This window comes from Aphelocoma coerulescens, unplaced genomic scaffold (genome assembly GCF_041296385.1).
Source record: "Aphelocoma coerulescens isolate FSJ_1873_10779 unplaced genomic scaffold, UR_Acoe_1.0 HiC_scaffold_46, whole genome shotgun sequence".
NCBI lineage: Eukaryota > Metazoa > Chordata > Aves > Passeriformes > Corvidae > Aphelocoma > Aphelocoma coerulescens.
Genome location: NW_027183804.1, coordinates 2,152,883 through 2,179,357, shown reverse-complemented (window position 1 = coordinate 2,179,357; position 26,475 = coordinate 2,152,883). Strand labels below are relative to the sequence as shown.

The window sequence follows — 26,475 nt, the reverse complement described above, 5'->3', positions numbered from 1 at the left end:
AGGAGCACCATGGACACTGGGGGTATTAACGTTCCGTCCCTCGTGCAAGGAGTCACCACCGGGAACCCGACTGTGGGGAAAGGTTAAAGGGGATGGAACTTGGAAACATCCCAGTGCAGGAACTACAGTGGGATGGATTTTAGAATCCATCTCTGCTCCGCACAGATCTGCCTTTAGGAACAGAGCAGCCACACACCATTGGGCTCTGCAGATGGAAACTTTAGGGAATGCAGCTCCTTTGGGGTTTGCTGAAATAAAGGAACAATTGCCAGCCACAGCTAAAATGACCTTACAGAGCAGATTGGCTTTAGCCCTATTGCTGCTACATGGACAGGGAGTGTGTGGATTCTTGAACTGGAACAGCAACACTTGTGTGCACATTCCAAATGTGATGCTGGATGGGATGATCGGGTAGAGAGGATAAAATCGGTTGCTGCATCCAGCAGGGAATTAAGGGGAGGGTTAGACAGTAACTGTTTGGATAAAATATTTAAAGGACTTGGATTTTCCCTGACCGATGGTTGGCCTCACTTTTGCAAAGTCTAACTGGGATCACAGCAATACTTGTGCTTCTGACACTTGCTTTGAGCTGTGTAAAGAACATGGTTGTGAAAGCAGCTGAGGAACTCGTGGGATGTGAGTAAAGGAGCAGAGTGAGGCTTCTGAAGGCTTGAAGGGAAGAGAAGCTTCCCAACCCTCCAAGGGGGGGAAATTTGCCAGATGAAAAGCCATTTGCACCTGGTGGGTTCATACAATGCTTCTTCTCCAAAAGCCACTGGCCATGGAACCGCACAAGGCTGATTCTGTGGGCAGCAACCAGCCCAGGTGTGCCAACTTTCACCAGTTCACCGGGCAGTCAGGGCTGGCTTTGGGGTCACCGACCACCAGGGACCCCCAAAGAGACCCCCAGGGCAGAAGAAGGGATGTGCAAAAGGGTGGGGGAAATATGCAATGATTTTGGGGCAATGATTCTCATGTGTGTGTTTCTTGTGGGACAATCTGGGAATGTGTCTGTGAAACACAGTCTGCAAACAGGAACATTCCTGAACTCGGCACACACGACTTTGGGAGGGGCTCTCCCCTCGTGCATCCGGCCCAATAAAGAATGCTGCTGCTTCGTGCTGCGCTGGTGCTGAGGAGGTTTTGTTTCACTGAAGTTTTGGTACCACCTCTGTGCCTGTGTCACAGAGCGACAGAGCAGCTGTGATGTCAGAAAGGGGCTGTGTGACATCACAGAGTGGGCTGTGACATCACAGGGTATTGGTGTGACATCACAGAGAGGGCTGGGCCATCCCAGAACAGGCGGTGACATCCCAGAGTGGGTTGTGACATCACAAGGTGGCTGTATGACATCAGAGAGTCAGCTGTGACATCATGGAGCAGGTCTGTGACATCAGAGAGTGGTGCTGTGACATCCCAGAAAGTGGTGTGACATCTCAGCTTGGGCTCTGACATCACAGGGCAGAGGTCAGATGTCATCCAGCAGACTATGACATCACAGAGCAATTGTGACCTCACAGAGCAGGCTGTGACATCACAGGCTGCTTTTGCGACATCACAGAGTGGGTTGTGACATCATAGGGTGGCTCTATGACATCACAGAGTCAGCTGTGACATCACAGAGCAGCTGTGTGATGTCACAGAGAGGACTATGACAACACAGATGCATGGTGTGACATCACAGAGTGAGCTGTGACATCGCAGATAAGGCTGTGATAGCACTGGGCAGAGGTCTGACATCATAGATCGGACTATGACATCACTGAGTGGCTGTGACATCACAGGATGGCTGTGTGACATCCCAGGGTGGCTGTGTGACATCCCAGGGGTTGGATGCCATGGCAACCCTCATCAGTTCCAGTTCCCTTGGAAACCCCCCCAGGAGCCATTGCTGCACTCAGGGTCCGTGGCCACTTGCCCGCAGACCTGTGGCTGCCCTCGGCTGCCATGGCAGCCCTCAGGACAGAGCGGTGCCGGGGCTGGTGCCAGCTACAATTGCACTGACACTCGCTGATGCCCTCAGGTGCCACGGCAGCGGCCACAGGGACCCGTTCCTCACTTTGGTGCCACGGACACCAACGCTTGGCCCCGCTGCCATGGGGATTGGCACGCTCACCTGCACTCAGGGCCCGTGGCCGGGCACTGCTGCCATGGACACGGGCACGGAGCCCTGGGCTGCAGTCGGCTGCCGTGGCCACCAGCCCAAGGTCCCGTGGCCAGGGCCGGGGCCATGGAAAGGAACCCGTGGAGCCGTGGTGATGGTGGGTGGCCATGGGGTGCTGCTGTGGGCTGGGGAAGAGGGAATTTCCTTGCCAGGCCTTTCTCTGGGGCTGTGTTTGGCTCTGTGCTGAGCACAGCGTTGCTCACACAGAGATGGTTTTGTTCTTGCTGAGCTTGCACAGAGCCAAGGCCTTTCCTGCCCCTCGTCCGGCCACGCTGGGGAGGGGCTGGGGGTACAGGGGAGCTTGGCAGGGGTCACAGCCAGGACAGGTGACCCCAACTGACCCCAGGGATATCCCAGACCACAGGACATCATGGCCAGTGTATAAAGTGGGGGGAACAAGGAGGAAGGGGGGACATTTGGAGTCAGGGTTTTTGTCTTCCCAGGTAACACTCAGGCAGGATGGGGCCCTGTTTTGCCAGTGGGCAGGGTCAGCACCAAAGACACAGACACCAGCTGAAGGAATTGTGCAATTTATAAAATGCAAATCTGCAAAGAGTCACAAAAGCATAAGCTCAGCAAAGCACATAATCATTAGCAAAGAATCACAGCAGGAGCAGCTCAGCAATGCCCCCAATCATCAGTGCCAAAGATTGCCTGCAGTGATTAACCAAGATCCAGCCCCAGGGACCCTCAGACTTTACCATCACCCAGAGCCACCCATCAGCTGCGGGAAGCTGTCCCAGCCAAGGACTGCAGAGCCACTCCCGGACACTGGGAATTCCTGCAGCTGCCTCCAGCCACAGCTGAGGCTCCAACCCCGCTGCAAGAGGGCCCAGCTTTGACAGTGCTGGAGAAACAAACTGACAGCACTTCCAGTGCGGGAACAGCTGCTTTCATCCTCCTCTTGGCTTCCTCCTAAGCCTGGCCAGGGCTCAAGGAGGAGCCAAGGGAGCTGACTTTGACCATACAGCCCCAAACAAGGCCAGATGTGGCCTTGTCCAGTTTCTAAATACAGAAAGGTAAATCTGTGTTTCACCAATGCACAGGTACATAGAACATATTGTTAATAGTACTTTGTTAATGAGTTAATGAGTGGGATACAAAGATAACATTTGGTTGGAAGGTTCCTCAGGAGGTCAGCTTTGACCCAGGGCCTGTTGTTCAGGCCTCACTCAGGGCCTGGTGTTCAGGCCTTGGAACTTCAATCAGTGCTTTGACCTAGACATGAACTGCAACCTTCATAACAATTCTTCTAATAATGGAGTCTTAGATTTAGGTATTAGGCATAAAGGCATCACCTCTTGTTCTCCAATTAAGTGCTGCTCAAGGTCATCACTCACAGCTATCATTCACATTCCGTTTAAAACATGCCTCATTAGTTGCTATTCTCTGTTATTTATCAAATCCCCCTTTTTCTAGAGACTGTGTCTCTTTTTAGACAAGTCTCAGTGCTCCATTTCCCAGCACAAAGTCTCACAACAGCTCTAACATGGAATCATAACACACCAAGTGCTCACACTGCAGTGATGACAGTGACTGCCACAAATGCATTTGGCAGCAGCCTCCAGTTTGGCAGCCCCAAAGCCAATCCCAGCAAGGAGAATTTGCTTCTTTCTGCCACTCTTCTACTGCTCTTTCCATCGAGGTGATTCCTGACTGTTGGACTTCAAACCCATCACTGATAACAGTGCAGCATTCCTGTCCTAGAATAGCCCAGGCTCCTCCTTGGCCAGCAGGCAGATAATCCAAGGCCATGCGGGTCTGCAGAGCCCCCGTTCGTGTTTGTTGGAGCTCACAGGATGTGCTGTTGGATATTTTAACAGTATCATTTGCTGCTTCTTCTAATAATCGATTCAGCTCGTTAATGTGAACTCCACAGGACGAGGCAGCGCATGTGGGGCACAGGGTGAACCAGAATCTTTGGCTTTCTGAAATCCAAGGCACTCTTTGGGTGGAAAATGTTCTCTTAACATGAAGCTCTTCCTTGCAGTTGTTGCTGAAGCACCCTAAAGGGAGGCATCACTCTTTTTCCTCAGTCTCATTGGGGTTAGGAACAATAATTCCATTGTCCATGGAGCTGGCACCTTTTTAATTCCAGAATAATGCCCCCAAGGTCCTTTGCTGTTCAGCTTTACTGCGGTGTCGGGGGTAACAAGGCTTGGTGGGTCCTTTCCCCTTTGGCTGGAGAGGTGCCGGGTCCCAGTCCCTGAGGGGCACCCAGGCTCCTGGCTGGAATCCGTGTGGAAGTCACTCAGTGTCACATCAGCCTTCACATGGAGCCCCGTGGATCAGAGCATTTTCCAAAGGGGCCAGTGGGGCAAACAGGGAGATTGGGTCTGGCAGGATCTGTAAAACAATATCCTGTAACATCTCCTTGTTCTCACACAGAACACTTGGCTGCAGGGACACATTCCCATCGTTCTGCCCAGGTTCCAGGAGTCAAACAGTGCTGTCTTTCCCTGGAGCTGTTCCTTCAGCTGCCTGGGGAGGGCCTTTGGGCCTCTGGACCCACACTCTGGCTCCATTACTAGGACTGCTGGATCCAACCCCTTTATCTCCACCAACAGTGGTCATTTGAGGTGGATCTCCTTTTTTCACAATTGTTTATAAAACTGCAATATCAATAATTGTGCTGGCCGGTCATGGAGTTAAATAATCCAATCTTGTTCATTATCATTTAACAGAATTACTTTGATTTCTCCTTGATAATCTGCATCAATTCCTCCTCCCAGGACATGAACACTTTGCAAGGCCAAGCTCCAGCGAGCAGTTATCAAACCAAAGTGTCCCGGAGGAATCTGAATTCCTATTCCTGCATTGATAACTCTCACTTGCTTCTGATTTATCCCAATTAATCCTAATGCAGGAAGGCCCAGCCCTGCAGCCTCTGGGGTGGCCCTGTCAGGGCCCATCGCACCCAGAAGGATTTCCCAGGAAGTCCAAGTCTCCCTGTCCATGGGTGGATTTGCAGACTGGGTGCAGCCGGGCACACCCAGGGGTTTCCATTTCCCCAGCGGGGCCATTGTTAAGGGTATGGAGCACATCTGGGAGATGGGTTCTCCATCGGGACGGGTTCCCATCTCCTTTTTTCAGCTGCTCTTTTAACAACCCCTTCATCTGCTCAACCAATCCTGCAGCTTGTGGATAGGCTGGGATATGAAAAACCCAGCAGTCTTCATCACTGTCTTTTTCACAGGAACAGACAAAGCATTCCAGATCACAGTATCAGCAAACCCTATAAAAACAGCCAATTCCATCCCTTCCTCCTTTATTCATTGTGTGCAATCTCACAAAGTTTACCAGTGACCTTTGGGTCCGGGCCAATCCTTTTCTGGAGGGTATTTAGTGTTACATCCCTGAGCAGCCATGGCTAAAGAATTCGTATTGTCAGCCCTATTTCACATTATTATTTATTATCTATATAATATAAATATCATTATATATATATATAGACTAGGATATTATTACTAGTTCACTTGCACAAAGACATTTGAGCTCAAGATTAAAAACTTCTTCTATTGCTCCATGTGGGAGCGTTCCAACAACAATTGTTCCTTCTGTTGGTGCTGTTTCCAATACGCTGTTAACAAAATCCATCCTCCTCTTCCCAAACCCACAAGCTCTTTTCCTTTTTCCATATCCAATTTTGGGATGCATTTTAAGACATCCAGCGCTTCAGCTCCTTTTAACCGACTGCCCCACTGCTCGCACGGTGCTCCGACCTCAGCCCACTCCAGAGCCAGGGAACTCCAGGGAAGCTCTTCCCATCCAGGATTTCAGACAGGACTGATTCCTTACATTTACATTTAAAAAGTGACCTTTTGGTGCGATCCGGCCAGACTACACCAATTTTGTTGTACCGGTGGGCAGGGCCAGCACCAAAGACACAGACACCAACTGAAGGAACTGTGTCATTTGCTACAGCTCAAAGCAGCAAAGAATCACAGCAGGAGCAGCTCAGCAATGCCCCCAACCATCAGTGCCAAAGATTGCCTGCAGTGATTAACCAAGATCCAGCCCCAGGGACCCTCAGACTTTACCATCACCCAGAGCCACCCATCAGCTGGGAAGCTGTCCCAGCCAAGGACTGCAGAGCCACTCCCGGACACTGGGAATTCCTGCAGCTGCCTCCAGCCACAGCTGAGGCTCCAACCCCGCTGCGAGAGGGCCCAGCTTTGACAGTGCTGGAGAAACAAACTGACAGCACTTCCAGTGCGGGAACATCTGCTTTCATCCTCCTCTTGGCTTCCTCCTAAGCCTGGCCAGGGCTCAAGGAGGAGCCAAGGGAGCTGACTTTGACCATACAGCCCCAAACAAGGCCAGATGTTGGATTTCATGGCCTTGTCTGGCATCTAAACACAAAAGGTCAATACATGTTTCACTAATGAGGGGATACATCAATCACAGTGCTAATGATCATGCAAATTTTGGTAATGAGCAGATACAAAGATAACCTTTGGTTGGAAGGTTCATCCAGAGGTCACCTTTGGCTCAGGGCCTGTTGTTCAGGCCTCAGTCAGGCCTCTTGTCCAGGCCTTGGCACTTCAGGGACGTGGTTTAGTGCTGGGCTTGACTGTGCTGGGTTAATGGTTGGACTTGATGAGCTCAGAGGTCTTTTCCAACAGAAAGGAGTCTGTAATTCCAGGATTCTGTCTGCTGCATTCAGCCAGGTCCATGTTAGCAGCATTACTTTGGTCAAAAAGGCTCCTCTTGCTCAGCTCTTGTGGCCTAAGGCTTCAGCTCCTTCAGCTCCTGGTGCTGAGCTGCTCATGCTGAACGAGACGACTCGGAGAGAAGAATACAGTTCATCCCATTCCTTCTGGCACACGGAGAGGGGAGGCTGTGAAAACAGGAGCATTGTTTGCTGTGGCCTCCTCTGTGCCCTTGACGCCTTTCAGCGCTTTGAAACAGCCAAGAGCTTTCTCCAAGAGTGCAATGAAGCAGCTGTTCCTGCTCCCAGCTCTCGCCCTGCCCAGTCTCTGCCCTTGACTGCTTTTGTCCCTCTTGCTGTGCCCTCTGTGGCCCCGGGGCTCGGTGGCTGCTGCCCAGGGCTGTGGCACTGGCACAGATCCAGTGCTCGAGACCCTCCTTTCCCTGCCCTTGGAGCTGCCTGCTCACAGCAGCCTTTGCCACCTGCAAGCTCCACATGGACAGGGAGTGCCCACCTCTGCTCCTTGCACACCCTGCAGGAGCCCAGGGCTGCCATCTCCAGTCCCTGCTGGCACTGAGGGCTCCCAGGTGCCCCAGGCTGCTGTGACACCGCTGCCAACGGGAGGGAACAGCGGCAGGGGCTGTGCTGAAAGTCAGCTCCATTTGCTGCTGCTGCTGCTGCTGCTGCTGCTGCTGCTGTGGGGGTCATTTGTCCAGCCCTGCCCCAGAGTCAGGGATCAGATCCAGGCCCTGCTGCTGCTCCCTCGGGATCAGCCACAGTTTGGGTGTTGCTGTCAGTGCCAGCAGGAGCGGGCGCTGGAGCAGCGGGTGCTGACAGTGCCCCAAGCCCCGGGGCCCGAGGGGTGCCTGGGCTGCGGGGCTGGCAGGGAGCTGCCCCTTGTTCTCCCTGTGCCTCACGCAAAGCTGGGCCGCTCACAAGTGGGGCAGCACAGCAAACAGGGAGCCTGCCAGTCTCTGCCAGCCCTGTCTGCTCTGAGATTGGGCCTTGGAGCTGCAGGGGGACAAAGGCAGCTGCTTCTGGTCCCTCTGCGTGTCCCCGTGATCAGCAGTGCTGCTCCATCATTTAGGACATGTTTTCTGTTTAATTAATAGAAAAAACAAAAGAAAAAACCCAGAAAATATTATGAAACATAAAACCAAAACCCAAATGTGGAGTGAAAAGTCTTTTGTAACTCTGGATTAAGAGGTAACTGATCTTTTCAAAAGACAACTCAGGTATTTGTAAATATGCTGATGGCATTGATCCATCTTACTGACCTCAGCAGTCCTTTTTTCAAGATTTTGGGCTTTGTTTCCAACATTGTTATTTTAAATTGTGGTTGAAGCAATAGGAAATTGATTGTGCCCTGCCAGCTCCGAGCAGGACTGGCAATCTAAACTCTGTCCCACCCCAACTCACTGACAAGATGCCCTTCCTTCTCACCCTGCCAGTGAGCTGCACATTCCCTTGGAAATTGTCAGGGGTTCTTAAAGACACCAAGTCCCACTTAGGGCTTTTTGCTCTGGTTTGGCACTGGAGAAGGGCAATTCTTCATCCATCAGCTCCAGGCTGCACTGCCTCAGGAACACGGCCCACTCGCCAGGTTGGGCCCACTCGTGGCACTTCCAGAGGAGGAAGAAAGTGCAATGGCACAATTCCAGCCCAAAAGGAAGGAAGAGTGGGACAGACAGAACACCCTGTGCAGACCCAGGCGTTCAGCTGGGACTGTGGAGTTTGGGTTCCTGCCAGTGGGATGTGCGTCCCTGACTGCAATCTCTTGGCCTGCGTGAGAGTCTCACTCACCTGCAAAAGCAGAAAGCTCCGTTGCTGTGCTCGCAAGGGGCTCGTCTGATGCAAAGCTGTCAGAGCCCTGTGAGGGGAGAGCGGGCCCAGCCGTGCCCGGGGCTGAGCCCCAGCAGAGCCCTGGCAGAGCCCGGAGCAGCCTCAGCATCGGCAGAGCCCGGCTGCAAGGAGAGAAACCAGAACCCATCCGTCAGCTGAAGCCTCCTGTCCCCTTGTCCCAGCCGCCCGCAGTGCCCAGGCCGTGCTGGCCGTGCTCAGAGCTGGGCCCAAAGCTGCCCAGCATTGCTGCCTTTGGGAGCAGAGCAGGAGGGCAGGACATGTGCCCAGCCTGCAGCCAGCCATGGCACAGCCACCTCCTCAGCAGCTGCCCAGAGCCCAAAAGCAGCTTGGCAGCCACTGAAGAATTCCCTGCAGCCGCCCCAGCAAAGGGGGAACCTTTGGTGCCCGGCCAGGCCGTGCCATGCCCAGCTCTGGCAGCATCCCCCTGGCTCTGGACTCACCTGCACACTGGCCGTGGAGCGTGTCTTTGGAGAAGGTGCCAGAATCAAAGGCCATCATCTTCAGCTGCCACTGGCCAGCTCCAGGAAGAGGTTGTCGGCCTTGAGCTCGTCCTTGGTGTCTCCAGCAGCAGCAGCCCCACCCGCTACAGCTTCTCCAGGGGCTCCTTCTCCTTCCCTGGGGCCACACCAGGCTCTCAGAGTTCTGCCCAGGGCCCAGCCATCAATGAACCAGACAAGCAAAACCAGGGGGGATGGTGGCCACCAGTGCTTGCCAGAGCAGGCCTCCAGCTCAGCTGCAGCCCAAGAGCTGCGTGTTCCCTTCTGATGCTCCCTGCCCAGGGCTACAGGCAGGACAAAATCGTCTGCTTTGCTTTGCCACTGATTGCCAAGAGATGTGTGGGGCTGTTACCTGCCAGGCCCCTGGATCACACTGGTCCCGTGGGTCCCTGCCATCCTCTAGGGCACATGAACACCCTGCAGCCAAGGGGCACTGAAGAGCTCTTCCAAGGACGGCCTGTCCAAGGGCTGCATGGACAAGCACCTCTTAAGAATATCCTGGCACTCTGGGCACAGAAACCAGAAACCACCAGGCAGCTGCAGAAGGATCCCGCCCGCTTTGCCCCCCGTTCCCGTGCCCAGGCCATGCTGGCTGTGCCCAGAGCTGGGCCTAAACTTGCCCATGGATTCTGTGCTTTGGAGGGCAGCAGGAGAGCAGGACATGTGCCACCTGCTCAGAGCTGCCAGAGCGGGATGCTCCTGAGCCCGCTGCTGGCTCCCAGCACTGCTATTCCCCCCGTGCCACAGAGATGAGGATCCACCTGGAGAGAGCCGTCGTGGGAACAGGATCCGCCCCCAGATGATCTCCTGGCCCCTCTTTAACGGGTGCTTCCCCACCACCAGCTGGTACAGCAGGATGCCCAGGGACCAGATCGTCGCTGCCTCGCCGTGGTAGCGTTGGTGGTGGATCCACTCGGGTGGGCTGTACAACAGGGTTCCTGTGGAACACAGACCGAGTCCATCGGGGGATGCTGCTGCTCCCAGAGCCTCGCCCCAGCATCCCTGGGCACGCAGGGGCTGCACCAGTGGCACACGGGGTGACCCGCTGCCCTCTCGCCTGCACCTGTGACTTGTGTACAAACTGGTGTTGGAAAAGAGGCCACTGGTGTTGGCAAAGGGCAGCGGAAGCCCTGGGGAGGCCCAACCATGACATGCAAATGAAAAACCCACCCAGTGGTGGGGAAAACCCACTCTCCTCCCTGCCTGCAGTGCCCCAAAATACATCAATAAGCCAAGGCAAACCAGGGCAGCGGAGCAGTCCAGGCCCTTCCTCGCCTGCACACCAAACCGGCCGGTGCACGGGGTCTGACCCCCCTCTCTGCTACCCCCACAGGGGATTTTGTTGGGCTGGCTGCCCCCGCTCCAGCCCCAGCCCAGGGCAGAGTGGGTGCTGAAGGCTGCCGGCAGCGCCGGGAACTGCCCCCTCCCAGCCCCACCCAAAAGCAACTTGGCTCAAGAATTAATCCCATCCTGGCAACAATGAGGGGAAGCCCCGGTGCTACACCCAGGCTGGGCCATGAGATGCCCAGGAGCATCCCCTGGGAGGGCTCACCTGCAAACTGAGTGTAGGCTGTGTCCTGGAGGAAGGCGCCGCAGCCAAAGTCGATCAGTTTCAGCTGCCCGGTGGCCAGGTCGAGCAGGATGTTCTCGGGCTTGATGTCCCGGTGCAGGACCCCGCAGCTGGTGCAGTGCCGCACGGCCTCCAGCACCTGGCCGAACAGCCCCCGCGCCTCCTCCTCGGGCAGGAACCTCCGCTGCGCCAGCAAACCCGACAGGTCCTGGCACCGCTCCGGACGCTCCAGCACCAGCAAGAAGCTGCTGGGCAGCTCAACCCACTCCAGGAGCTGGATGACACCACGGAACCCAGTGGACACCTTGTCCAGCAGCACGATCTCCAGGGGCGCACGGGCGCCGTCGGGCTGCGGGAGGAGCACGGTGCCGTCGGTGGGGCTGAGGCCGTGCCAGGGCTCTGGGACCCCTCACCCAGCCCGGGACGCTCTGCGCCCCCCGCTCACCCCCCGCCCGCTCTCCCTCCGGGGCTCCCGGCGGCTCCCACCCCGCCGGGCCCCGGCTCCTCGCCGCCCGGCACGCCCCGCCTCTGCCGCTGGCCCCGCTCACTCACCAGCTCGCCCCAGTGCCGGACGCGGTCCCGCGGCACGCATTTGATGGCCACCTGCGAGCAAGGGGCAGCAGCGGGCTGAGCTCGCCGCCCGCCCCGCCGCGCCCCGGCCTCCTCCTCCTCCGCCCTCCTCCTGCACCCTCCTTCTCCTTCTCCTTTTCTCCTTCTCCTCCTCCTTCTCCTCCTCCTCCTCCTCCTCCCCGCCGGCCCCGCCACTCACCGGGGCGCCGTCCGCGAGCCGCGTGCCCGAGAAGACGCTGCCGAAGCCGCCGCTGCCCAGCAGCGAACCCAGCCGGTACCGCTCCTGCAGGGCCTCCTGCGCCTTCCCTGCGGGCGACACGCGGCCGTCAGCGCTCGGCCCGGGGCCAGACACGGCCCCCGACCGCCCCCCGACCGCCCCGGCCCGGGCATCCCCATCCGAACGGGACACCGGCGGCTCGGGGCCGGCGGCCGCGCTGCCGAGCGGCGGAGCTCGGGCCGGGGAAGCCGCAGCGGAGGCGGCGGGAGCGGCCGCGCCCCGGGTGTCCTCCGCGGGCCCCGGGAGGAGCCGGGCCCGGAGCCGAGGCCGGAGCCGGGGCCGGAGCCGGAGCCCGCGTCGGGGCCGGGGCCGGGCTCGGCACAGGCGGAGCCAAAGGGTGGCGATGCCGCCCCAGCCCCGGGCACCGATGCCCGCCCGGCAGCGCCACAGCCAGGACGGCGAGAGCCGGGCGGAGGCGAGACCGCGGCGGGACGCCCGGGGCCGGGGAGGGGGCGGCCCCGCCCGGGGCCGGGGGCGGGCCTGGGGCATGGCCCGGCCCGGCAGGGGGAGGGGGAGAGACCGGGAGAGGAGCGGGACACCGGGAGAGGGACACCGAGAGACGAGGGGGACACCGGGAAGGGGAGGCGGGGGGAAGGTGCGGAACACAGGGAGAGGAGGAGCAAGAGCAAAAAACGGAGAGAGTCTGTAGAGTCGTTTGTGCTGCCGCTGCTGCCGCTGCAATTGAAGCGCCGGGGCCGTTTGTCCGCGTGTCCGAGTGTCCGAGTGTCCGCGTGTCCGCGTGTCCGAGTGTCCGAGTGTCCGCGTGTCCGAGTGTCCGAGTGTCCGAGTGTCCGAGTGTCCGCGTGTCCGAGTGTCCGCGTGTCCGTTCCCCGCTCGCCCCACGCTCCCCACGGCCGAGCCCCGCTCGCCCCGGGGGCAGCCCCTGAGTCTGTGCAAACACGGGAACTTTGCCGTGTCCAGCCCGGATCCAGAGTCCTGGCTCCTGCACGGTGGCAGAGGAATCCCCTCGGCTGCTGCTGTGCCTTGGCCCTGCTGAGGGTCAGACACTGCCGGGCCACATTCCCTGCCTGTAGAATTCGTGCCCCACCCAAGCTCTGCACTTTTGTCTCCAGCATTGCTTTCCAATAAAAACAGGGGAAGGCAAACTGTGTGCAGCTCACGGTATTTCAGAGTGTCTAAAACTCGCTAAGGCACAGATCTTAGAGGTGAGATCCATTTGGAATTCATGGCATGGAGAAGCAGTGCAACATGGAAAAGGGGAGCACAGAAATAGAGAGGGAAACACCTCGGATTGTTTCTTTCCATTTTCATTTCACTTCTGGAAAGCTGTTTCAGTTTTCTGGGAATCTTCTCCACAGTCCTGTCTGCTCTTTTCAAGAACCTTTCCTGGGGAACGAGGTGCAGCTCCTGTCACAAGATGTGCCCCCAACTGCAGCTTCTCTTGGCTTCCCACACTGTGAGTGCAGCACGACTGCTGCAGCAAAGCAGGACAAATGCTGGGACAACTTTACAAGTTGTCCTTTCTTTTCCCTGTGGGCTGGGCACTTGTGCCATCGGTGAGGTTTTCATTGTGGCTGTTCTAACCTAAGAAACCAGGAGGTGGAACCAGCAATTGTTAGGGACTGCAAGCCAGGGGCGTCACTTTGCCTTTACGTGGCAGGGACGACACTACGCACTCAGCACATTGCCCCAGGCATGTGTGCACGGCCCAACAATTTGTCATCGAACAGCGGTGAGCACTTGGATGAAATCAAACTGACTCCTCATACGCAACTCATTCATTATAGAGATGACATCTTGGGCCAGGGCAGCAATGAGGAGGAAGTGCAACAAGTCCTTGAATTAGTTGTGGATCATAGGAAACAGAAAGACTGGGAAATTAACCCTACCAAAATTCAAGTGAAATTTTTGGGAATTCAGTGGCAATGTGAGCATCAGGAAATCTTCCCCAAAGCCCAGCAGAAAATGTTAGAGTTTGCCGTGCCACAAAATAAAAAGGAGGCACCAAGATTTATTGGATTATTCGTCTTTTGGAGACAACATATTCTGCATCTGAGACAAATCTCAACCCCTCTGCATAAAGTAACCAGGGGAAATAGGGAATTGGAATGGGGGAGTGAGCAGCAGGCTGCCTTTGAATTAGCCAAAGAGGCTATTAGCCAAAAAGGCCTTTAGATCTATGGCCTATGCAAAAGGGAGAAGTTGAGTTAAATGTACCTGTAAATGGGTCACATGCTGATGGGAGCCTCTGGCAGAAACAGGGAAAGAAAAAGGTTCCCCCGGGGTTTTGGGGGAGGAAGTTGCCAGAAGCAGGAAACAACTACACACCTTTTGAGAAACAGTTATTGGCAGGTTATTGGGCACTGATGGAAACAGAACAACTTACCATAGGGTATGAAGTGGCTCTTCATCCGGAAATTCCTATTGTGCAGTGGGTCAGAAGGTCCCCAAAAGCCCATTGGATTGGGCACGCTCCGGAGTGTGGTACTGTAAAGTGGAAGTGGTATATTCGGGATAGGGCCAAGGTGGGAACGGGGCGGATAGCCACTCTTCATGAGCCAGTAGCAGCTGCCCCCGGGAGGGACCAAGAGGTGAGTGCCAACTTCACAGCTGAGAGGGAATCTCCAGGGAAGTGGGAAAAGCCTTCAGATCAACTCATGCCACAGGAAAAAGAACATGCTTGGTTTACAGATGGGTCAGCTGAATATATAGGAGGGAAAAGGTTTTGGAAAGCAGTAGCTGACCATCCTCATTCAGAAAAGTTTTTAGAAATGACCGGAGAAGGGAAAAGCAGTCAATATGCTGAATTCTATGCAATTGATATGGCTTTAAAACAAGAAGATCTAGGAGAATGCCTTTCCTATACTGCTTCTTGGTCGGTAGCTAAATGGGTTCGCTCCGTGGCTACCGACATGGGTAGGCAGAGCCTGGAAAATCTACTCCAAAGAGGTCTGGGGAAAGGAACTGTGGAGTGGCCTTTGGGAAATGGTGCAAAGAACTGATGTGACTGTGATTCATGTTGATGCCCATAGTGACACAGACACTTTAGAGCTACTTTATAACTCTGTTGCAGGCAACCGGGCAAAGATTTCCAAGCAAGACCAGAGTTCCCTCCAAAGGCGGATCACGAAGGCCTGGCAAAATGTGCACACCAAAAATGTGTGCACCTTGGACAAAAAGCCCCTTACAGGTGGGCTCAAGAGCGTGGCATTGCCATGTCACTCGATATGAGTAGAACTAGAATTGCTCACTGCCCCGTGTGCCAACATATGTACAAATGCCCGGTGCCAAACATTGTAAAAGGACAGCTGGGGAGAGGAAAATTGCCCGGACCAACTTGGCAAATGGATTACATTGGACCTTTACCCCAGGACCGAGGGTGTAAATATATCTGCCATAGACACATATCCTGGGTATTTGGTTGCCCATCCTTGTGAGAAGGCCACTCAGCATAGCACCATCTGTACTATAGGCACAGTAATTCTGTATTACGGAATGCCATTACCGAGTCAAACAGATAATGGGTCTCATTTCCAGAACAAATTCATTCAGCAGTACGCTGAGCAGAAAAACATTCAGTGGGGTTTTCACACACCATATTATCCCCAAGCTGTGGGATTATCTGAGCAAATGAATGGTCTATTGAAAGAGCAGTGGAGAAACCTGGGAGATGGACACCTGTCCTGGTGGAGAACCCATCTCACTGATGCACTGCACATCCTTAACAATAGGCCCATCAGGGACATGGACACAAAGTCAGGGGACGGCGCTCAGAGTCAAAGTATATCATGATTTGGTCAGAGAAACATGGTCTCTTGACACCTCCCTAAGTAAGGGAAGCTCCCAAAGATGGGGACATGATGAACGGCCACCTGAGAGAGTTCTACAACATTATGGACCGGCTCCATGGAGCCCTAGCCAATTGGTGCCAGGGGCCAGAGAACCTGCCTATCATCTGAATTGGATAAGAAGACTGCAAGCTGTCTCAGAGATAATAACTAACCAGAGGGCTGCCGCCCCTGACCTTATGGCCGACCAATCCACGCAAACGCGGAATGCGATTTTCCAGCATCGCGGGGTTTTAGACTACCGGCAGAAGAAGGAGGAGTTTGCAGGAAAGAAAATGAATCCAACTGTCGCTTACAAATTGATGACAATGGAAAAGTAGGAAAACAGACAACTCGGGAGATGAGAAAATTAGCCCATGTACCAACCCAGACATGGGAATGTTGGGAACCAGATATATTCTTGTGGCTGCCAGGGAGTCTGTGGCTCAAAGGGGCCCTTTCTCCTTTCCCTTTGTGCAGCTGCTACCTTCTTCTTTATTCCTTGTTTCATTCCTTGTATTGTACCACTCATCCAGCACAGAGTACAGGGAAGGCAGCTCGCAGCTACACCTCAAGATCAACCAACCCTATGTGCAACAACTGCAGAGGCCGTCTGACAGCCGTGATTCATCCTGTAAGTCAGAGGAGCGACTGATGTGCTGAGGCCTGAGCAGCAGGCCTCAGCCGGAGCTGACCTACAAGATGAACCCTGGCCAATCTGTGACTAACACCCTCAGTATTATTTAGCTAAAAACAGATGACAAAGATGCTTATGCTAGCCATTTAACGCCAAATGGGCTGCTTTAGAAACTTTCCCATAACCGTGTACAGTTATCTGCAAGAAATGGATAATATAGGAAACTTTCCCCAGCTGACATGAATAAAGGTTTGTTTGCAGGGTGTTTGAGGGGAAACCCTCCCAGGCAAGGCCTGGGCACTGGCCAAGCTGTGGCCCCTGCTGGTTGCAAAGTGTGCCATCAGATCCAGGTGTTTCCGGACTAAAAACTCAATCAAGTTACTTGGACTTCCTGATTTGGGCCTATAAAAGCTGGAGCCATGTTAGGGGCAAATTTGGAGGCCTCACATACAGGTAGATGCACCCATAGGATTCTCCCAATTGACGGGAAGGGTTCTCCAGATCCTTGCTGCGAAACGGGGCTCCCCAACGGCTGCAGATCTGGATGATGGTAAGGTATTTAGGCAGTTGGTGATGCATCTTTCTAAATCACTCTCCTTTCTCTTGGATAGTAATAATTAGGTGCATTACCTTGCTTATTTTTGCTTGTTGCTAAATCCAAGCCCCTAGTTTTACTGAATGTATCGTTTTACATTTGAGGTTCCTTAATTTCACAGTAAAATAAGAGCATTCTTTCCAGTGCTGTCTGTGTCCTTTAAATCGCCTCTGCCCCTTGGCAGAACAACAGGAGGCCCCTGAGGGGCTGGGGTGGTGGGAAGGCCCGAGGAAGTGGCTGTCAGAGGCCATAAGCAGCCTCCAGGCAGCCGCCTCGTTCCTGCCGCCCGGCTGCTCTGGCGCTTCCCCGAAGCATCTCCCAGGCCTGCGGCAGAAGCCCTCAAGGCCGGGCCTCAGCAGGAGGGTGGGGAGCACCCCGAGGTGCCGAGGCTGGGCTGGCTGGGGACAAGGAGGGCGGGGGGGCCCTGCTGGGGCACGGCCCCTGGCTGCTGCCAAGAAGGGGCGGTGGGCAGAGGCAGGGCTGGCGGCCAGCCCGGGCCCCCGCGGCTGCCCAGGCCACGGGGCTGTGACCGAGGCCCCCCTGGCACAGAGCTCTGGGCCCGCACAGCTGCTGCCACCATGGGGAGGGCGGCGATGTCTCCTCGAGCAGGGCTGCCGAGTCGCTGCTGCCGAAACAGCTCTGGACGCCACAGAAACAGCACCAGAGCGTGCACAGGAACAGCAGGAGCCCCAGTGCCGGCACCAGCTCAACAAGGCATCCGCACCAGCCGGGACGCCAAACGGGGCCATACTGTGGGCACAGCTGCACGTGGCTTGGCAAAAGGCTCCAGCAGAATTGGCCACAATGGCTTCCTCTTGCCTTGCCAGCCTCACAGCGACGCTTGGCAGCTTCAGCTGCAGCCTGTGCCCCTGACTGACTTCAGTGGCCGTGCTTGAGGGCAGACTCGCCTTCCACAGTCAGGCGTCCCAAGGCAGCGGCATTGGTGCCATCGTGAGAGAGAGACTCTGATGGGACACAAGCCCTGCACTGCAGGTGCCATCCCTCTCCTGCATGCAGGCCCCTTAAAGACACGTACATGAGCTTCCAAATGAAATCCTGGACTTGTTTGGAACAAAGGAAGATGCAGCTGGCACTAAAGAAAAGCAGGGAGTGCTGGCAGACGTTCGGGGGCGGAGGGAAGCACTTTGCTGTGTGCAGAGGAGATGGCCCGGTTCACAAGCTCAGGCTTTGCTGCCAGAGGATCCTGCTTTGCTCTTGCTGGAGGCCATTCCCTACCAGTGCATGGCCCTCCATTGTTCCTGCATCACGACTGCTGGACCTGTGTGTCCCGAGTCCATGTGACAGCAGAAAAGGGTGGGACCTGTGTGCTTCCAGCGCCTGTCTTGGCTGCTCCTTCAGGGTGCTGGCACCATCATCAGAGACACAGAACAGCTTCTCCTCCCACAGCTATCCCTATCCTCTGCACTTCCCCAGGTGTCTCCCTTGATGTTCCCTGGGGAACCTCCCTGTTTGTGGCCGTCCATTGCCCTGCTCAGCAGGGACGCAGTTGTGTTTGGACGTGAGCTGCCACAGCCAGACACACAGCAACAGGAATGTTGAATATCAGAGGCTGGGACAATTCTTTCATTTCCAGAACGCAAGAAAGACAGAAAAGCACAAGGAAATGTCACAGTGTCTCTGTAGAATCTCTTTGCCCTGTGAAACTCAGCAGCTGATGCTGTTCTGGTGCTACTGCTAATCCCTTCCATGAAAAAATTCACTCCAGGAAGGAGCAACATCTCCTGTCGGATACCAAGTGCTGCCCCCAGTCACTCCAGGTGCTCCTGCCAACAGCCCCCTGTAGGAAGGAGCACAGACCCCAATGCACCTTGGCTTTGGCTGCCCTCTGGCAGAGAAGCCCCCGGGGGCACAGGTCTCTGGGGCAGGAGATGGGCACCAGCGCTGCCAGGGCTCGGGGGCGGCAGGTCTGCTTCGGAGGGGACTCTGCCACCCCTGCTGATTTCAGCGCTCCCCGGGCCCCAGGGGTCAGAGCAGCATTCGCACCCTGGCCCACACGTTCCTTGTCTGTGTCACAGCCCCGGCTTTAGGATGGCCACCGGCCGGGACGTGTCCCAAGGAGGCCGTGCCAGCTTCTGTGGAAGACCCCGAGCCCTTCCCGCGGCGGCTGCGGCGGCAGCCGTGGGGGCTCCTGGTGCTACCCCGAGCCCGCAGAGCAGGGGAGCGTTTGCTTATGGCTGGAGCCGATGCTAAAGTTCCTGTTGGGCTGCCTTAGACACTTGGGGCAAGGCATTCCTTCCAACCTGGGCCACTTGGGGTGGGCTGGGGGCGGCCCCAGGGCAGGTGGGGTGTGTGCAAGGGCCCTTTGTGACGCGGCGCAGCACGGTCACCGTGGGATGGAACGGGACAGGATGTCCCAGGGCCCTTTGTGACACGTGCTGACATTGGGGCTGGCAGCGAAGCGGCCACGCCACAGTGCTCGGAGCACGCGACGGGACAGGACGGGACAGAGCGGTGCCGTGAGGAGCCCCCACACAGCGCACTCGTTCCTCGCTGACCCGGAGCTTTTCCGAGGCGTTATTCCTGCAGGTGACCTCGAGGCCAGACCACAGGACTTGGTGACCTGTGGCCTTCTCGAGGCTTCTCTTTTGCAGGTGACCTCGAGGGCAGACCGTGGGACTTGGTGCCCCGGAGCTTTTCCGAGGCATCTCCCATCCCTGTGGCCGGTGCCCTCAAGGCCAGACCGTTGGCTTTGCTGACCACAATCCTTGACGAGGAGTCTCCTGTCCTTGTGGCAAGAGCCCTCTGAGACCAGAGTGCAGGACTTGCTGTCCTGTAGCCTTCCTGAGGCTTCTCTGCTGCTGGTGCCTTCAAGGCACAAGTGCAGGACTTGTTCACTCAGAGCTTTCCCCAGGCATCTCTCTTGAAGGTGCCCTCGAGGCCAGACTGTGGCATGGCGGGCAGATTCCGTGGCCTGTTCAAAGTGTTCAGGGGGAAAAAAGGCCCTGGAGCTGCCCCAGCACAACAGCCCGAAGAGCTGGAGCAGTTCCAGCCACAGCAGGACGGTGAGTGACAGAGCTGGGCCACAGGGCTGATGGCAGCAGCCAGCTTGGTGCCTCCCATCCCATCCCATCCCATCCCATCCCATCCCATCCCATCCCATCCCATCCCATCCCATCCCATCCCATCCCATCCCATCCCATCCCATCCCATCCCTGGAGAACAGGCCCATGGATAGGACGGAAGAGGGGCCAGGCCAGACCCCCCGCAGCAGCCGTGCTCCATCCCCTGGGCATCCCGGGGCTGTCCCTGCCTGGGGAGCGCAGGGCTGGGCTGCGTTCTCCGGCCTCTCCCGCAGCCCCTCAGCTCTGGCTGCGCTCCCTCTTTGCCAGATGCAGCCCTGGACCGGACACAAGAGCAGGACCATGCCCACGGCCACTTCCAGAGAAGAACAGCGCAGGTACCTGCAGCCATCCCCACCTGGGCTGGGCCTGCTGTCGCTGCTCAGCCGAGCACCGCGCCTGGAGCACCCCTTGGAACATCCCTCTCTTCCCTGTCCTCTGTTCTCCTGCAGATGTTCCGGAAGTTCATCCGCATTCGGCGTGGAAAGACCAGCACCACAGCAACTGAGGGCACAGCTGAGCCTGACTCTGGGCTGACCGAGCTCCAGGCAGAGCCTGGTGTCAGCACAGATTCACCTGAGTGCTCAGAAGACTCTGACAGTCCCATGAATGATCACACGGCGAAGACTCTCATGGCAGGGACTGAGGACATGGGAGGGACTGAGGATATGGCAGTGACAAAGGACATGGCAGGGACTGAGGACATGGGAGGGACTGAGGATATGGCAGTGACTGAGGACATGGCAGTGACTGAGGATATGGGAGGGACTGAGGATATGGCAGTGACAAAGGACATGGCAGGGACTGAGGACATGGGAGGGACTGAGGATATGGCAGTGACAAAGGACATGGCAGGGACTGAGGACATGGGAGGGACTGAGGATATGGCAGTGACAAAGGACATGGCAGGGACTGAGGACGTGGCAGGGACTGAGGACATGGCCATCACAAACACCGACACCGGAGAGACTCAGGGCATCGCAAATCCTGACACCACGCCCACTCCCACTGGGATTCATGCTCCCGAACTGGATTTTTTTGAAGAGAGTGCTGTTTCTCCTCAGCAGCAGGTAAGCAGCCTGGGGCCAGGGCTGGACACTCCAAGGATCGTGTGCCCCCTCAAGCCACGGCTTCTGGGCCCCCTCAGCTTTTGAGACCAGAGCAGTGAGTTGAGAAGGGAAGCATTTCTTGGGGGCGGCTGGGGAAGTTGCTCCCTTGGACAGTGCTCCGAGTCTTCCCCATGCCTCCTCCAGGTGCCAGCCATGGTGAGGAACATTCACCAGAGACTCGGGTTCCATGTCACTGTGGATGCCAGGCTGCCCATTAACCTTCTGAGGCTGGCTGAAGAGCACCCCGCTGATGTGGTGCTGACCCTCCTGCGCTGTGCCCCATCGTGCGACAGGTACGGGGCCCAGCTGCCTTGAGAGCTCAGGGCTCACCAGCCCTTAGGGCCCATTGCCCTGTGCCGCCTGTCCTATGGGGTCTGCCAGACAGGCGGAGAGCTCCAGGACCCTCGGGCCCCTCTGTTTCCTGAGCCTGCTGCCATGCTCCCTCCCTGCCCCTCAGGGCACTGGGGCTCTGTCACCTGGGCCCCCACAGCTGCACAGGGCATGGTACTGTGACTGAGACGCCCCTGACTCAGAGCTCCGATCCCACAGAGCTGCCACAATGATGTGGAGACTCATAGGCTTGTCAGCCAGCACACTGGAGAAGGTGCTGCCAACACTGCTCTGTGTGATGGAGGACTGGCCTCTGCACAGCATGTCCACCTCTGATGGGGACGACACACCTGTCCTTGCCCTGGCTGTGAGTTTCTGGAACTGGCCTTTGTTCACCCCCAAGCTGCCGCTCCAGCAGCTCTCCATCCTCTCCCTGCCTCAGGCGCTGGGTGAAACCTGGGCTAGGGGCAGGCTCAGGGGGGCATCAGTCCTGGTACTCCCCCTGCGTCTCCCCTCGGGCCCTGCCACATGGACAGCTCGGCACTGAGCGCTGTCTCGGGCTGCTTCTTTTGCAGGCAACTCTGGCGCTGTGGGTGATTGTCCAGGTGCCTCGGTGCCACGAGGCAATGAACCTTTACTCCTCCCGCATCTTTGTGGCTCTGCTCTCCCATGTTGTCATCACCACACAGCAGACGCCAGAGGAAGTTGATCACTTCTGGAGAGCGTGCCGGGAGGAACACGGCCTTCCCACCAACCCCAACAGGTCCCAGTCCTCCTGTCCTTCCCATGCCCTTGTGGCCAGCACCAGTGCTCCCAGTGTGACCTGGGCTTTGCTCTGCACACAGGTTTGCAGTGCAGGCCATGAAGGCTCTGCTCTGTCAACTGCGCTGTGACAATGAGGTGGTGGCTGTGGAGCGCAAGCGTGGCTGGGACACGCTGCTGTGTGCTGACACCCAGCACTATGCAGTGGGTCTGCTGGCCAGGTGAGACCCCCTTCTCCCCACTGCCCCCGGCACTTGTGCCCTGTGCCCGAGGTGCCCCACATCGTCCTTGTGGCCATGGGCCAGAGGGCCTGGTCAATGAGGGATGGCCAAGGGCACTGGAAAAGGCTGGAGAAGGGTGCTCAGGAGCAGCCACCTCCCAGAGCACCCACATCCCCTGCAGGGATGCTGGGGAAAGACCAGACCTCTGTGAGTCAGTCCTGGGAGATGTTTGCCCCTCACATCAGGGTCTTGGTGCGTTTTTCCCTCTGCCAGAGAGATGCGCCAGGTCTTGATGCCTTTGTGTTCCCGCATCACACTCCACCTGCTCAGGCTGCTCAGCAGGGAGGAGCCACGCTGGGATCTGCCCTTCCTGGCATTCCTTGTGGAGGTGAGCCTGACGGCCAGCGCTGCCTCGCTGAGCTGCCTCCCGCCTCTCTGCCCTCTCGTAGCTGCAGCTGCCTGGGACGGTGCCCACGCCCTGCGCTGCTGCCTGGGCCCAGCCCTGGGCGGTTCCGGGCTCCTGCCGGCCGGCTCCCCTGTCACTGCCCTGTGCCTTTCAGGTCCTCGAGTGCCTGGACTTGAGGGAATGCGGTGACAGTGTCCTGGAGATGATGTCCAGGTACCTGCTGAGCGAGTGCAGGCAGAGATGTCGCCTGGCACTCAGAGGCCTCGTGGTGCTCAGCAAGGATCCTGCGATGGTGAGAAGGCGGCAGCGGCTGAAGCTGCGCTGGGGAAAGCAGTCACATGGGCTTGGCTGGGCTTCAGGAGCTGAGGCAGCTGCTCCCAGCTCTCCTGCCTCCCGGCTCAGCTGCCCCAGTGCTTCGGGACAGGCCTTTGGCCTCCGGGCCCTGCGGCAGCAGGGTGGGCTTGCAGGGCCAGGGTGGTGTAGGCAGTGCAGCCGTTCATGGCTTCACAGCACAGCCTTGTGTTCCACACAGGCCAGAAGGATGGGCAGCCTGTCCCAACGGCTGGTGGAGCTGCTGGATGATGCAGACGGAGAGGTGGTCAGGATGTCCCTCTCTGTGTTCATGAATGTGCTGGAGAACAAAGACATCCTGGTATCCAGCACCACCGCCCCGAAACTGGCTGAGGCGCTCCTGCCACTCTTTGCAAATGTAAGGCTCTGTGCCCCAGCCATAGGCACTGGATGCTGCCCAGAAATGCTGTGCCTTTTGCATTTTCAGGCTTTTGCCTAGGTGGGCCTGGAGTAGTTTGATGCCTTTTCCTGGTCTTAAAATCAAGAGTCAAACACGCTTAGAAGGGAGAAAGGGCTTTTACCTCTGTATTTATTATAAGGATCCTTAGGTGCACCACGCCCACGTGGAATGGGCCGAAATGCGCCCCGCAATGCACACACACGATAGATTGGGTATAACATTATAGATCTTACTAATTAGCATATCTATCAAAGATTCCCCAGTGAGAGGCTCAATTGAGCCCCCCTTCCCAAGGAACCTTCCCCCTCGATGGTCCTATCTTAGTTGACAAAATGTGTTCTGGAGAGGACATTGGTGTCTGGCGTTTCTAAGATGTTTAGTCTCCTAGCTTAACAAAATAAGTCTAAGAATGTAGGCTAAAAAACACTAAGAATACAAAAAGCTATAAAAAGGTATATAAACAGGGTATGAAAGAAAAGGCAAAAAACTCATCATGGCATCAAGTTGGTTTCCTTTCCTCCAGGACAACAGCCATGTGCAGCTGCTCTCCATTCACCTCTTCTCCAAGGTGATGGAGTTGGTAGTGGAGGAGGGAAAAAAGCCCCTGAAGACGATTGTGAACCAGAGCCTTTACCCACTTTTAATCTATGGGGATGATGAGAACTGGCGTGTGGCAAAGGTAAGGTTTTGTGGGATGCTGCTGCATCCCTGCGAGGGGGCTCGGCTGCCTCCAGCCCTGGCGCCTCCCGGGCTGCAGCCTCCTCCCAGCCTTGGCACAGGGACACGAGTCCTGTGCCCTGGGCCGTGGTGCCATCTCTGGGTCTCTGCTGCTCTCCAGGCTTCTCGCGAAACACTGATTTGTGCAGCCAAGTTCCTGAAGAGGACAGATCTCGAGCAGCTGCTGAAGAAGGACCAGAGGTTGAAGTTTGCCGAGTGCCTGGTAAGGACTGCCTGGAAGCCCAAGCTGAGCCTGGAGAAGCCCCCTGCCCCTGGTGCCCAGTGTGGGGTTGGCTGCGGTGCTGCACCAGGAGCGCCAGCCTGCGCCCCACACGCCGCTCCCTTGCCTGGGCTCTTCTCCAGGCTCCTGTGGCCCCGAGCCGGCTGCCGATGGAGCCCCGGCCCCGCTGGGCCGTGGCGCGGGGCGGCACCGCGGCTCCCCGGGCAGCAGCCGGCCCTCGGCCCCCTCCAGAGCCCGGCGCCAGCGGCTGCTGGCCGGGCCTCGGGGCCGTGCGGGCAGGGGAGGCCAGGGCTGGGCGCAGAGAGCCCGGCCAAGGGGCTGAGCCCGCGCCAACCCTTCCCTCCTGGCGCTCTCTGCAGCTGGCAGCGGACAGGAGCCGAGCGGCCGAGCTCCTGCACCAGGCCCTGCCGTTCGTGGGCAGCCCACAGGAGTCCCTGCGGGAGGCGGCCGCCAGGTTCATGGGTGAGCCACGAGCCCGGGGCCCCTCCCCGCCCCGCCGCAGCTCGGCCCCAGCCCCGGCTGCTGCCCCGGCAGCGGCATCCGGGCCCGGGGCCGTGCAGCCCCGCCTGCCCTCGGGGCCGCTGCCGCCCTCTCGCAGCCGTGCCCTCGGGCGTCAGGATGCGGCACGGGCCCGGGCTGAGCCCTGCCGGGGCAGGAGAGCGAGTGGCCACGGGGCTGGCAGCGCCGCTGCGAGGGAGCTGTGCCGCGGGGCCGTGACCGCCTCTGTGCTCCCAGCGACTGCCAGGGTGCTCTTGAGGGGGCAGAAGGAAGAGCTCCAGGTCCTCAGTGAGGGTGAGTGAGGGCAGCGGGCTGTCAGCGGGGGCTGGCGGGGGCGAGCTGCAATGCCTGGCTCGGGAGCTGCAATCCCTGCCCTGGCTGTGGGGGCTTTGCTCCATGTGTGGACTCGGGGTGAAGTGGGCAGAGCACAGAGAGGTTTCAGGGACACGGTGGGGAGCTCCATGGCCAGCACCTTCTGGCTGATCTCCTTGGCCCCTGCTGTCTTCTGGCCATGGCAGGAGCTGGGTGAGATGGCCCTGGCAGGAAGGTCTGCTTGGATTCCCGCAGATCCAGGCTCTGACCGTGGCTCTGTTCCTGTCTCTTCCAGCCCTTCAAGCCCTGAGGAGAGATGACAGCCCTTCCCAGACAAACATCGTAGTTCAGGAAATATTCAACAAAAGAGCTGCAGAACTACGTTCATCTGCTGGCTCAGAACCAGAGTCCCTTTAAGACCTCCAGATATCCTGCAAGATGAGACCATCTGGAGACAGAGTAGAGCAGCTGGACCTCCAGGCACAGCTGATGCTGGTCACAGCTGAGCCTGTGGAAAGCTCCCATAGCTCCTGCCCTCCCTCCCTTTTGACAGCTCCATCCCTCCAGCCCTCAGACCCTGCCCATCCCCTTTTTTCCTCCCAGCTCATCCCCTTCGCTTCGCCTCCTATTAATAAACAGTTTGGCTTCTTCACTTGATCTGCATCTCTGTGGTGCTGAAGCGGCGCAAAACCTGAGCCCTGGGACACACAGGCCTCTCCTGCCGCTCTCTTCCGTGCTATTACTGCAACCCTAGGGTATATCACAATGTCCCTCAGCCGTAGGGAGGAGGAGAGAAGATCCAGCAGGCAGGAATTGTGCAGCAAGATTGATTTATTTAATTATTTTACAAACTCTTTCATAAACTTTTTTCTTCATAGTCTAATTGGACAAAGGATCAGCCACCCCTTGGGGTGATTGGCTAAAATCCTAAAGCATCCATTGTCAAAATATTTTTCTACTGTACTATAAACAAGACTTTTCAAGGCTGCAGGTGTTTGGTTGTTTACATAACTCTGCTGCCTCTTCTGTGAGAGAGAAAAGTCTCTCACGGGCTTAGAAAATAGCAAGAAAATCCTTGCTAGCAGCATTTTTGTATCCACACCATGCCATATTTTATGCAGAGACACAGAGGAACGAGGGCAGCTCAGGCTGGAAAGGTCCCTGTCCTGAAGGTCCAGTTCCACAACACTGTGGAGTCAGAGGTCTTGCTGAGCACCCCAAAGGCCCTGGATTTTAGAACAGCCAACAGGAGTATGCTCCGGAGGCAGCTGTGAGGGATTCCGTGGCAAGCCTCCACAGAGGGCAAAGGAGCTTGGAATGCTGGAAGCTTTCAAGAGCAGCTTCCTGAAAGCACAGCAGTGCTCCATCCCTGCACGGGATCAGGGAGAGGGCAGAACCAGAGACCATCCGGGCTTAACAGTGGCCTCTGGGTGTTT

At 57.0% G+C, this 26,475-nt stretch overlaps 2 protein-coding genes across 2 annotated transcripts; one reads left to right on the top strand and one right to left on the bottom strand.

Annotated features, from left to right (window-relative positions):
- Nucleotides 1-9,574: 9,574 nt before the first annotated feature.
- LOC138101748 (serine/threonine-protein kinase pim-1-like) lies at nucleotides 9,575-11,711 on the bottom strand. The gene is given in 6 exon segments (XM_068999532.1): nucleotides 9,575-9,681; nucleotides 9,937-10,113; nucleotides 10,728-11,094; nucleotides 11,298-11,348; nucleotides 11,515-11,691; nucleotides 11,694-11,711. Coding segments are annotated over 6 exon segments (897 nt in total).
- A 7,812-nt stretch (nucleotides 11,712-19,523) lies between these two features.
- Nucleotides 19,524-25,678, top strand: LOC138101735 (maestro heat-like repeat-containing protein family member 7). The gene is made up of 16 exons (XM_068999518.1): nucleotides 19,524-19,635; nucleotides 19,963-20,030; nucleotides 20,145-20,327; nucleotides 20,610-20,762; nucleotides 20,946-21,094; nucleotides 21,351-21,498; nucleotides 21,707-21,894; nucleotides 21,977-22,114; nucleotides 22,388-22,502; nucleotides 22,675-22,812; nucleotides 23,053-23,229; nucleotides 23,795-23,950; nucleotides 24,110-24,211; nucleotides 24,589-24,691; nucleotides 24,965-25,021; nucleotides 25,335-25,678. The coding sequence occupies exons 1-16, from the start codon at nucleotides 19,524-19,526 to the stop codon at nucleotides 25,454-25,456; spliced, it is 2,109 nt and encodes a 702-aa protein (XP_068855619.1). The 3' UTR covers nucleotides 25,457-25,678.
- The last annotated feature ends 797 nt before the right edge of the window (nucleotides 25,679-26,475 follow it).

Bases quoted from the DNA above. Each gene is read 5' to 3' on its own strand.
- LOC138101735 (XM_068999518.1), top strand. From the start codon at position 19,524: ATGGCGGGCAGATTCCGTGGCCTGTTCAAAGTGTTCAGGGGGAAAAAA. The intron at 20,763-20,945 runs GTAAGCAGCCTG...TGCCTCCTCCAG, and splicing joins CTGTTTCTCCTCAGCAGCAG to GTGCCAGCCATGGTGAGGAA. The intron at 21,095-21,350 runs GTACGGGGCCCA...CCGATCCCACAG, and splicing joins TGTGCCCCATCGTGCGACAG to AGCTGCCACAATGATGTGGA.